The sequence below is a fragment of the Rhineura floridana genome, chromosome 6 (genome assembly GCF_030035675.1).
Source record: "Rhineura floridana isolate rRhiFlo1 chromosome 6, rRhiFlo1.hap2, whole genome shotgun sequence".
Taxonomy (NCBI): Eukaryota; Metazoa; Chordata; class Lepidosauria; order Squamata; family Rhineuridae; genus Rhineura; species Rhineura floridana.
Genome location: NC_084485.1, coordinates 86,486,842 through 86,498,843, shown reverse-complemented (window position 1 = coordinate 86,498,843; position 12,002 = coordinate 86,486,842). Strand labels below are relative to the sequence as shown.

General features: G+C 41.7%; 1 protein-coding gene across 4 annotated transcripts in view; it reads left to right on the top strand.

Annotated features, from left to right (window-relative positions):
* The window catches only part of LOC133387665 (cytochrome P450 4A6-like), a 35,940-nt gene extending 33,931 nt beyond the window's left edge, over nucleotides 1-2,009 (top strand). For all 4 annotated transcript variants that reach the window (XM_061632899.1, XM_061632902.1, XM_061632898.1 and 1 more), the window contains one exon: nucleotides 510-2,009. In XM_061632899.1, coding sequence (XP_061488883.1) covers nucleotides 510-678 — 169 coding nt within the window. In that variant the 3' untranslated portion in view covers nucleotides 679-2,009. The remainder of the gene's footprint in view (nucleotides 1-509) is intronic.
* The last annotated feature ends 9,993 nt before the right edge of the window (nucleotides 2,010-12,002 follow it).

Below are 12,002 nucleotides of genomic sequence, written 5' to 3'. Positions count from 1 at the left end.
AGCTGAAGATCCTTCTGGAAAGGAGACTATCCCTCTGTCTCCCCACTCATCAAACTCTCCCGGCTGGAGGTGATGTCATCAAGAGGCCTGACTTGCTATTGGTGAGAAACCAAACCTATGGCATTGGGGAGTCTCCTAGAAATGTATTGAGGTGTTGGATCTGTTGGAGCTGCTAGCACTGCGAACATTCCAGTTTTGTAAATAAAACCTTCTGTCAGAGAAATACCATAGATCTTCTGTGACCTTCATTCCAAGGACATCAACTTCAGGGCACATGCAGGAACCCCTGAGATATTTCGCCAGAGATTGAGGTGTACATTACAGCATTGATCAAGGTTCCAGACCCTGAAAGGATTTGTATTTTGTTGTTGTTAATGGTTGGGGAAATCTCTTCAGGCTGAAAGTTGGAATAAAAATATTTTGATAGATTCATCCTTCTAGGACATTCAGAGGTCAAGCTCCCAGAGTCAGATGAAAAGCCCGCCCTTACCCTTTCTGTCTTTCCGCAGGAATTGCATTGGACAGCAGTTTGCCATGAACGAGATGAAAGTGGCTCTTGCCCAAATCCTGCTCCGGTTTGAAATCTTGCCAGATCTAGCACAGCTTCCTGTTCCGGTCCCTCAGGTTGTCATGAAGTCTGACAATGGGATACACCTGTTGCTAAAGAAACTCAACTGATGACATACAGTAGGGCCCTGCTTCTCGGCGCCCTGCTTTTTGGCGTTCCGCTAATACAGTGCCAGCGGGGCAATCAGCTGGAGGGGGGCTGGAGCTCCCCGCACTCCAGCTGATCACACCGGAGGAGGGGAAGATCAGCTGTAGTGTGCTACAACTGATCTTCTCCTCTTCTGGTGTGATCAGACTCCCGCTCGAGCTGATCGTGCCGGAGGAGGGGAAGATCTGATCTTCTCCTCCTCTGGTGCGATCAGCAGGTTAGGTTCCAGATCCCCGCGCTACAGCTGATCTGCTTTCCAGTGGTTTTTGCTTTCCGGTGGGGGTCTGGAACCTAACCTGCCATATGGGTGGAGCCCTATTGTATAATGAATTTTTTTTAAAGGCAAGCTGTAATTTTTGTAAATTGTCTATGAGAGGAGTCGTCTAATAGCACAGAGGGATGTAGAGAGATGCATTTAGGAACTACCTTGGAAGAGTCAATGAAGTAACTACTCAATCATGGATGAAGAACCCCAGGGGTCAGCAATGCCTCCAGCCTCTGACTACAAAAGCTCATACCAAGGACCACCTCTTAGTTCAAGAGGGCACCCCTCTGTTTCCACACCACTTCCAGGGGCAACAGACAGCTTCCCAGTCCCACCAGTATGAGTGTCTTCAGAACACAACTCAATCCTCCTAAACAGGAGCAGGCAGCATGGCAATGTTGTGGAGGTGGCTCTCTGGTAGCAGCGTCACAACCGCTTACCAGGATGATGCAGGGGTGGGACAGGGCAATGGTGAGGTGGAGCTGTGTGGGCGGACCAGTGGGAGCGATGGATTGGTTCCACCAATGTGCCCATGCTGCCCCCTCCATTCTAATAACTGGCAGTGACACTGCTGCCTGAAAGCTGGGTCCACCGCAGCATTCTGCCCCTAAAGCAAAAGCAGCTTCCAATGGAGAGAATGAGCATTAGGCACCAACCTTGTTGGAGGGCTACTTGAATGTACAGTAGGCTCCAGACTATTACTGGACCCCCTGCATGGTGACATTTGTTCAGCTAGGGGAGGGGCTAGTCAATCAGGGTCCTTCTTTGTGAGGGTTGTCTAACTCCTTCTGATATAGTTTGAATGTACAGATGCTGAGGGTGTGTGGTAGTGGTACACAGCAACAGAGAGGCTGCCCCTTCCTCATCTTCTCTCGATGATTGGAGGGGGGAATCTTGAGAATCCCCTCCAGTTTTGTCTTGTAATCAACTTGGAATGAGCTGTTTAATGTCCTGACTATCTGTGGCTGACCCTGGACCTTTTGTCATGTATTGCCAATTACAGAAATGAAATAAATGAAGATAATTATTTATTTGTTATTTCATTTGTGAATTGCTTCCCATGAAGCATCCTGAAGCAATAAAACAATAAATATATTTAAAAACAATTTCCAGTCCCATACAGTGATACAGACTTGGATAAATATCTCAGTTTAAAAGGTTTGTTGGAAAAGAAAGGTAAGTGAGACTGTGTTGGGCTGATATGTGATGGTGGTGTTTGTAGTGATGATGATGATCAGCTGGTATGTTTAGGGGGTGGTATGCCCATGTGACCCCCAATGTGGAGTAGCAGCTTCTGTTCATTCTCCTGGACTTTTGTTACTACTAACCACATAATTGTCCTAGATCTCCTACCAAGGTGACAGCTGGTGGGAAGGGCTGGTGGTACTCCAGTTTCATCCCAGCAAGCTTTAATTCACTTAAATAGGGTGTTGGGGAACATTTCACACACACAAATTTTGCTGAACTACAGTTGCAATCATCCCTGGCCACTGGCCATGACTGCTGGGGCTGACAGGAGCTGTAGTCCACCAACAACTGGAGGGCCAAAGGTTTCCCACACCAGATTTAAATGGAAAGTACAATGTCACCAATTTGGAAGAAAATGTTTTTTTTTAAAAGAAAATCTTGAAGCTTCAAGTGGTCCCCTCTCTCTGCCTGACCCTGGTCCTCAGTAAGATCCTATGATACAGATCCATGTAATAGTGCACAGAATGGCTTATGTTCTCAAGTGTGGTTTTAAATAAAGAGGAAGTATCACATTTTATGAACATAACACAGCACTAATATTGCTGATCTGTTGTGTGTGTGCGCCAAACACCCTTAGGATGCAAGCAGGCAAATTATCGCCATTCATGTTCCTATTGTGAAGACTTCTCCAACCAGTTGTGTACTACATGCTGGTACTGGTAGGAGCACCAGCCCACTGCTGCTATTAATGATATGTCCTGGATCAACTTCTAAAGTCAAGGCAATGCTACAGCCAGGTTGTCAGTTTTCATAGCTGAGTTGTTATTATGCACCCATTCCAAAGATCTCCCTCCCTCTTGCTACTGATACAGTTACTCATAGGCTAACGCTAAAACAGGAGGGAAAGTACCAACGCATGCCTTCATTTCGTTGGTTAGCAGCTTAAAAGATCATTTGCTTGTTTGTTTTTCATAATATAACAACTCAAAAGCAGCCTCACAGACAATTCTAGGTAAAGGAATGTCTCACTATCTTCTGAAAGACAACTGAACTTGGGTTCATTATGAAAGAGCTATAGTCAGATAAAAATGGGACCCAAACAAAATGTTTGTGTGGAGAGCTCCCTGTTCAGGATTTTAGCCAGTAGTGGGCAGCATGGTGGGGTGGCAGGGCTCACCTGACCTCAGATTGGCTCCCCTGGTGCATTTACACCATGCCAGCCTCACCACCACCTTGTTCCTCTCTCTCTAACTCCCAGTAAGCATCAGTGACACAACTGACTGGAAGTCAGGTGAGCATTACCGCCCCACCATGCTGCTGTCATTATTGTTATTGTTGCTGCTGCTGTTATTTAAATGGAGGCAGCTGTTTCCACTTCTATCTTCTAGAATGTATTTTGGGCACTACCACAAGCAGCAACAGCACAACATTTAAAAAACAAGGGAGGAAAGCTACTTCCTCCTTGTCCTGGTAAGGCCCCAGCCTCCAAAAAACTCTCCATTTTATCCCCCACCCCAGTTCTATTGTGCTCCCTCTCTTTCACCCCAACACACACACAGTGGTTTTCAGAGAAAAGTTTTCAAGTGGGGATGACAGTTGGAGTGACGGTTGAACTGTTTCCCCCCCCCAAGGGCTCAGACTATGTATAAGACCATTTTGACTTCACTGTCTCTGGACCGAGGTACACCCTCAGTTTATCCAGCATGCAGTGATGTTTCATGTGAGAAAGGACAGATAATGACATCTCTGAAGCATCTACATTGTGAGTAATCCTCAGGGGAATGCTGAAAACCCATTGCAATGCTTTTGGTTGCTTAGATATAACTTAAACTGTTCTGAATCCCACACTAACAGTTAGCTGGGTGTAACCACTGCTACTAATTCAGAATATACATCAGTAATGGTGATCTGTGGAACCTATAAAGTTTTGCAACTTGTTTTGGATTTCCTGTTCATTGAGTAGCTCATCTGAATTATCTCTTCTTCCTGAATTATGGCCTTGCTATAAAGATTTTCTGGTGTGAATATATTTTATTACTATTACATATCTGTTGTTATTAGAATTGCTTGTAAGAAAGCAGTGTTTCAGTCTGTTATGTTAATTAGCTTATAGGATTGTTCTGAAGTAAGTGACATACACACACACATATATACATATATAAATATAGATATAGTTTATTAAAGTGAAATTAATGAACCCAAGTTAGTCATGTCTATTATCTTCAGTGGGTCTGCTCTGAGTAGGACTAGCATTGAATACCATCCAAAGCACTTTGGATGGGGCTCAAGCAGAGCTTGGAAAAGTTACTTTTTTGAACTACAACTCCCATCAGCCCAATCCAGTGGCCATACTGGCTGGGGCTGATGGGAGTTGTAGTTCAAAAAAAGTAACTTTCCCAAGCTCTGGGCTCAAGCCATCATTCAGTCCCTATCTGGAACTCAACCAGCTTTGCAAGAACACATTTCCCATCATCAGGCTTGCATGCTTGTGACATATCAAAGCAGTTTCTTCAGTTTCAGATGTAGCCCATTCTCAGAGTGTGTGACAAGCTGAGCCACAGGAATTGAAGGGTTTGCTGGATCTGGTTTCAGCTTGAATCAGAGCAGAGTCAAAGCAAGAGCCATTTCCATCTCAATCATGGCAAACTGCTGTCCAATGCAGTTCCTAAGTAAAGAGACAGGTGGACAGTATTATATTTTCAAATAGATGATCAAAGAACATAGGCAAAACCCAAGACTTTTATTGCAATCTTAGCAAATTGAGTGTGAGGTTACCAATTTTCACATTGATCTGGTTCAAATGTAACACTAAGACATGGTTTAGTGCGATGTGTGTATTCCAAGCAGAGTCTGAGTTCACACATGTCTCCTGCCATCCTCTTCCTGCACAGCCAGAGAAGAACTTCTGCAGCATTTCGTTTCATTTTTCACAAATCCTGGCTTACTGTTATATATGCACCAGAGATCATACTTTAAAACAAACCTTGGGCAGTTTCTAAACTAGATAGCTTAAAACAATGGGTTATTAAACTGGCTTGTTTAAGTAATGAGTTGTTTTTTAACCACAATCTCCTGTTTGTCTATAGCAGCCTTTCCCAACCAGTGTGCCTCCAGATGTTGTTGGACCACCACTCCCATCTTTCCTGACCATTGGCAATGCTGGCTGAGGCTGATGGGAGTTGTGGTCCAACAACATCTGGAGGCACACTGGTTGGGAAAGGCTGGTCTATAGCAACACGCCAGGATTTGTGGAAAGTGAAGCTAAATGTTATAGAAGTCCATCAACTTGGTCACCTATGTTCCAGCCCGATCACTGAGATCATCAGGAGGAGCGCTATTAATTATCCCCTGTGTTACAGAGGCCCAACTGGCCTCAACCAGAAATTGGACATTTAGTGTTGTCAATCCCATGCTGTGGAACACTCTTCCAGCACAGATTTGGCAGGCATCCTTCCATTTGACTTTCAGGCACCCCTTGAAGACTTCTTTGTGCTGACAGGTCAATGCAGCTGTTTAAAAAGTCTTGAAAAGCCAGTCATTTTAATGATTGTTTTGTATTGCTTTTAAATGTTTTTAGGTTGCAGCACACTGCCCTGATGTTTTGCCAGACGGCGGTATATAAATACTTTTATAATATATAAATGAATGGGGGAAGGGATGGGGGAGCATGAGACTGAAGCTTTGCTCTGACTCATTCCAGCTCACACATGTAATGCTGTTGCTGTTGGGCTTCTGGGGCTGTCCCTATATGATAGGCAAGAGGATTAACAGAACTTGACATTATTGTTATTTATTTACTTGTAAAACAGTATTTTGTAGAATACTTTCTACAAAGTACAAGGCAACCTTCCAAATGACATCAAAGCTACAATAAAAAATGGCTAACACCAATAAAAACACAGAAAAAAACATGCAAGACAGACTTTTATTTTTATTGTAGGCAACCCAGAAAATTGTGTTATTGGGCAACATATAAATATCATAAATAAATAAATGAGATGTCACTACCTTGGCCCAGCAGCAAAAGGCAGAAAAGCATAGGGATGATGAGCATCTGACTTCTATGGGGAAAATCTCATGGGTTCAAAGACCTGAAGACAATAGGTAAAGTATTAACGTCTGAACTGATGTGGCAATTGATCCAGGGGCCACTTCACTTAGCTAATACGAGATGCATGGTAGCCCCTATATATATGCTGGAAACTGAATCCTGCGTGTAATAGGTGCACAAAGCCAGCTGTTTACACATGCAGACTTTCAAGCATTTTCCTGCAGCCACCCATCTAGAGGTTACATGTAGACAACCTTGGATCAGAAGAAAAAAACATGAAAGAATTGTCTCTGCATTATCATGTAGGTCATCTATTGTTCCCATAAATACAAGGCTTTAATAGTATACTATTTAATAAAGAAAATTAGAGTGTATGTTATACAGGTGTTGGATCACCCAAGACCTCCTAGGTGGCACAGAAGTTGGAAACCATCTAATGATGGAGTACCACAGTGCACTGGAAGAAAAGGAAGAAAATGACTTCTGCACTGAAGAAAAATTAAATGTTCTGATTAGTTTTCTGATTTACCCTGTAGTTTCATAGGGTGAGACTAGAAATCACATGCATATGTGTGTGACTCTCTCCCAACCATTTTTAAAAATTGCAAATGGGAGTAGACAAGTTTGACTGTAGGAGGAGGAGCAGGTGAGGGAATTCCTTCCTCAGACATTTTTGCAATCAAATTTTCCTCCTGCCAGCCTGGGGGATTTTGACTAGAAAAATGGTTGTTGAGGATCCTCCCATCACCCCTCACTCAAGATCACAGCCTCTGAAGGCTGCTTTTCATTAATAAATAATGTCAGGAGGAAACTACTCATATTTGTGAGAAAAATCAAATTTGATTTTCCTGTTTCTTTTAACACCTACCTAGTTTCTTCCTGTTTCTTCACTACCTAGCATCTTAAATATACATACATATATACACATATAATTTTAAAAAAGTTAACCTAAGTATTCTTTTCCTCAACTTGTCCTGTAGTCTATGGCCTCTTTAAATAATCTTTGGTAATTCTGAGTACTATGGTCTCTCAGTATCCGTAATCTTGCCTAGGGATATTGGAGAATTATGACAAAAACAGGAGTGGAAATAAGTGTTTGCTTATTTGTTAAATGTCAGGAATGCAATGCTGTTATTGTTTTCAGTCCACAAATAGTCTGCAACTGTACCTAATAGATGCCCCCCCCAATTTGCATTGCATTTCCTTTGCATTGAAACAAATAGTGTGGGATAATAGGAAAGTCCTCTCTCTCTCTCTCTCTCTCTCTGTCTCACATACACACACACACACACTCACTCACTCACTCACTCACTCATATGCTTTCCTAGCAGAAAACTGAAATAAAATATTTTAAAGAGGAAATAATCAAAATTGATCTTCTGCAAAGGTTTATCCATTTTGAAATGTGGCAGGTGAATTCAATTCTCAACCTATTAGGGGTACTGGAGGGTAAAGCCAAAGGCTCTCTGTAATGCACATGGTGCTTTAAGTCTTCTTCCCCAGGTCCTTCCTGGAAAAAAACCCCTGGAAAATTCACTGGAGAAACCATGAGTGAACTCCATCATTAAATGTATTTTGTACAAAGTTCATCCTCATAAGCTTGACCAGAAAAGCTTTTATATATTAAAAAAGTAGGACTGGCAACTGGCAGAATCAGCAAGGTTGACATGACATGAGATATTCATGACCAGGATCTCTGGATTTTTAAAAGAAAAATCAAAACAGCCTTGAGGAGACTTGGTTCATATCAGATCTGTGGCACTGTGGGAACAATCATCGGGATACTAGTATGTTTTTCTCTGCAGCAAATAGCCAATTGTGGGAGGGATTTAAATCAAAACAATTGTGCAAGAATGAAGGATTTTAAAACCCTCCATCAGCTGAACAAGAACAAAAAGCAAAATTCAAGATAGATGCAGTCACAATGGTAACTGATATCTCAGAAAAATGTGGAAACATTTAAAAAAGAGCACGACGAAGGCAAGGCTGAAAAAAGCAAATGCTATTACCTCAGCCTTTTCTTCAAAGAAGTTTGCTTTTATATCTTGTATTCGTTCAGGGAGGGAGCGTTTGGTGGATGCAAACCCCTTTCTTCCATCCTCCATGAAGGCAGGCAGACACTCCAACTGCATTCACCATTTAAGACACATACCCTCAAACACAGAGGCATTTGAGATGGAGACTGCTTCTTTGCGCTGACTCAGCCAGAGAGTCTGTGGATAAGGGGCAGAGCTGCATGTCTTGATCAAGTGAGCATGTCCAGTTTCTGCATATACAGCAGTCAAGCAGATAAAAATCCTTGATTTTCCCAGGACAGCTGTGGCGTTCCTCATTGACTAAGAACAATGGAAGGCAGAGTACGTTGATTTCTCACAAAATGGGCAGAAAACTGCCTCCTCATTTTGCCTTGTATCTCTGGATCCACAAGGGCTAGAGACTTGCTCTTTTTATTTATGAATGCTGAGAATCCAGGCTATGCAATGGGATAAGTGAGCAGCAGGAAACATGGCCAGAATCCAGGTAAAACCTGGCTAACTGGGCAGTATGGCAACTCTAGTCAGTACTCATATTTTGATAAAAGTGCTGTGGGCACCAGGCCAGCACAAAATGGCTGTCATGGGCAGCAAAAGAAGAAGTGACAGTACTCCCCAATAGTGGCTAAGGTCAAAAATAAGAGCACTGGATATCATATACAATCAGCTCTCCTAGTACATGCATGATGTGTATGATCTCCAGGTCCATTATCTCCTGTGAAGTGGTCACAACACTGACCTTTGCAGAAAGAATATCTAGATTGCCCCCACACCAAGGAAGACACGTGACACCAGACTGGAATAATGTTATATTTATTAAATATAACATACTAACTCAATTAAAATACAGCCAATTATTCATATCTAAATACTTCGGGCAGGTGAGGCTAAACCTATCTATGAGGGATTACACCCTCACCTTCAAAACACATCAATTCTTCTGAGTCTGTAACTCCAGAGACAAGGACATGGGTGAATTCCTCCCTCCTTGCTCTTAGAGCCAGTTATGTGGTTCCAACCTCCACACCATGGCCCCGCAGTACAGGCATTCACCATGATGCGCAAGCCGGCCCCACCAGGACACTACCCAGATCCCCACCTGACATGAAGCCGTGATGGTTCCCTAGGAAGTGCCCCTTTTTCAGAATGCCTTAATCACCTCAATTCAACCCTCTAATACCTCATCTGCCCGAATTCTATGCCACAAGAGGGGATCAGCTGAAGCTTGGTCCCCTCAGCCCAAAGAAATTAACAAACCCCTTAATCCCAACATCAGGTCCTCTAAAAAGAAATCATACCCCTGTTCTGAAAGATGAACGCCATCATCACGAAACAAATGTGGGGCATGGAACCTGATCCTATTGTGAGGAATATATGCCCCACCAAGAGATAAGACCAGAGCCCTGACTTTCCTATTCACCCATTTCCGGGATCGATCCTGTTAGGATGAAAAGCACCCCTCCACACCCTCCTAGCTAGCATATCCGACCACACCAATAGGAGGTTGGGAAATGAAGAAATAAGCCACGTGAGATCATGAGTGACCTTACGGAGCAGGTCCATCCCTGGACGCTGCACCAAGTCATTTTCACCCAAATGAATCAACAATACATGAGGCTGATCCGCTGAAGACATAATTCGGCAAACTGATGGCAACAGCGCATCCCATAGCATGCCCCTACGGGCTTCCCATCGAACTGTAGCTACGGCCGAGAGCTGCCGCTGAGTTCCAGGTATTGACGAAGAGGCACGCCGGTGCGCCCAAAACAAGATTGAATGGCCACACAGAACGATCTTCACGGGAACTGGGAGGCTCAACAAACCTAATGGAAACAAAAACACAATGCATCATAATTTTTTTTTTTTTCAATAATTTTTATTCAGATTTTCATAAAACATACAAGACAAAATCATAAAACATTCAAAGACAAAAAACAAAATCAAAAAAAATTAAACAAAAAGAAAAAAAGAAAAAAAAAAAACAAAAATAAAAAATAAAGAGTAAAATATTGACTTCCCATTTGTCAAAGATCAAATCAGTTATAAGTCTATAATATATAACAATCCTGTCTCTTAAGTCATATTATAAAATCACTTTCCTCCAGTAGTTATCTTACTTAATCATCAAATCTCATAAACATTACTTTATTCTTTCCACAAAAAGTCAAAGAGAGGTTTCAATTCTTTAAGAAATATATCTATCAATTTTTTTTTCCAGATAAGCATATCGATTAATCCATCTCATTACTAATTATGATAATCTTATTGTCATAACCATAGTCAAAATAAACATTTCAATTAATCCATCACATCAGAATCTGTTAGGTTCAATAATTTCAGTAGCCATTGTTCTATTATCTCTATTAGTTCCATTTTCCATCTTCCATCTTCAGTAGTCTTGTTAAGTCCAGTAATTTCAATATCCAATCTTCCATTATCAGTATTCCATAATAATCTTGCTGTCAAAGCCATAGTCATATAGTAAGAGTCTGATGGGAATTACCTCTATCCCAAATATTTTCTTGCCATCCATTCTGAATAGGTTGCTGAAATACTGCTGTAAAATCATATCTCTGTTCTTTTTTTCAAAATGCACTGGGTCATCTCTTAAAAGTTTTTCCATTGTCACATGGCTGCAGTTAATTCCATAGATTTTCTCTATATTGGGCTCCATCACATCATTCCAGTCCAGAAGATTATCCATGCCATTGATAACTTTATCTCTAGAATCTTCATTCATTTCTTCAGAGATAACATTGAGTTCCAAACAATAGATTTTATTTCTAAAGTCCATAGACTCCAAATCTTGTTCCTGTTCCACGTTGGTTCCAATCTCCGGGATCTCCTCTCTCACAGGGACCCCTATTCCAGTCTCCAGGGTCTCCTCTCTCACAGGGACCCCTGTTCCAATCTCCGGGGTCTCCTCTCTCACAGGGACCCCTTCCAGGGTCACCTCTCTCACAGGGACCCTTATATCTTTAATCTCCTGCTTCATTTTACTCAATTCAATTTTCGTTATCTCAATCTCATCCATTATTTTCTGAAACATAGTTATTTCCAGATTTTCAGCCACTTTCTTAATTGCCATTTTAAAAGAAAAATATAGGAAAACCACTTCTTATTTCAGCAACAATTGGGTTAATACTCCAAACTTGGTGACATCACAGTATAAACAGTGCAGACAGCCTTATCTCTCCAATAGTTAAGTAAACAAAATGCAGTTCCCAGGATCGAAACAATTAATGGCAATCGTCAAGAAACAGATTCGTCAAAATAAAATAGACCAAAAAGAGAGTAGTCTCAAAACAGTATAATATTTTTCAAAATAAAAATCTGGAATAGAAATCCCTCTTCTGTGTATATCTTTAGAATGCAAATCCAGGACAGCTTTTTGCAACAAAAACAGAGATAAGCTATTAATTAGTGCGTAGCAGAGAGAAGTTATGGCTCCCCAGTGAGATGTCAAAAACTGATCAATCTGGCAAATCTCTTTTAAACAGCAACAATTTAAGTCAAGTAAAAGAAAAATATAGAAAGAAGGGTGCTTGCCTGTTAGTGCGTTCTCTCTTAGAAGATAAGATGAACGTTCGCTTTAACAGATAGAGCTTGCTGTTGAAAATCCGTCCCACCTTCGTCGGCTGGACCTCGTCCCATAAATTAATGAGATCTGGTCGTCCCAACAAAAATAGGCTTTGAGGTTAATCTCTTCGTTTCTCCCTACCCGGGAGAAGTTTAATCAGTCAAAGAAAA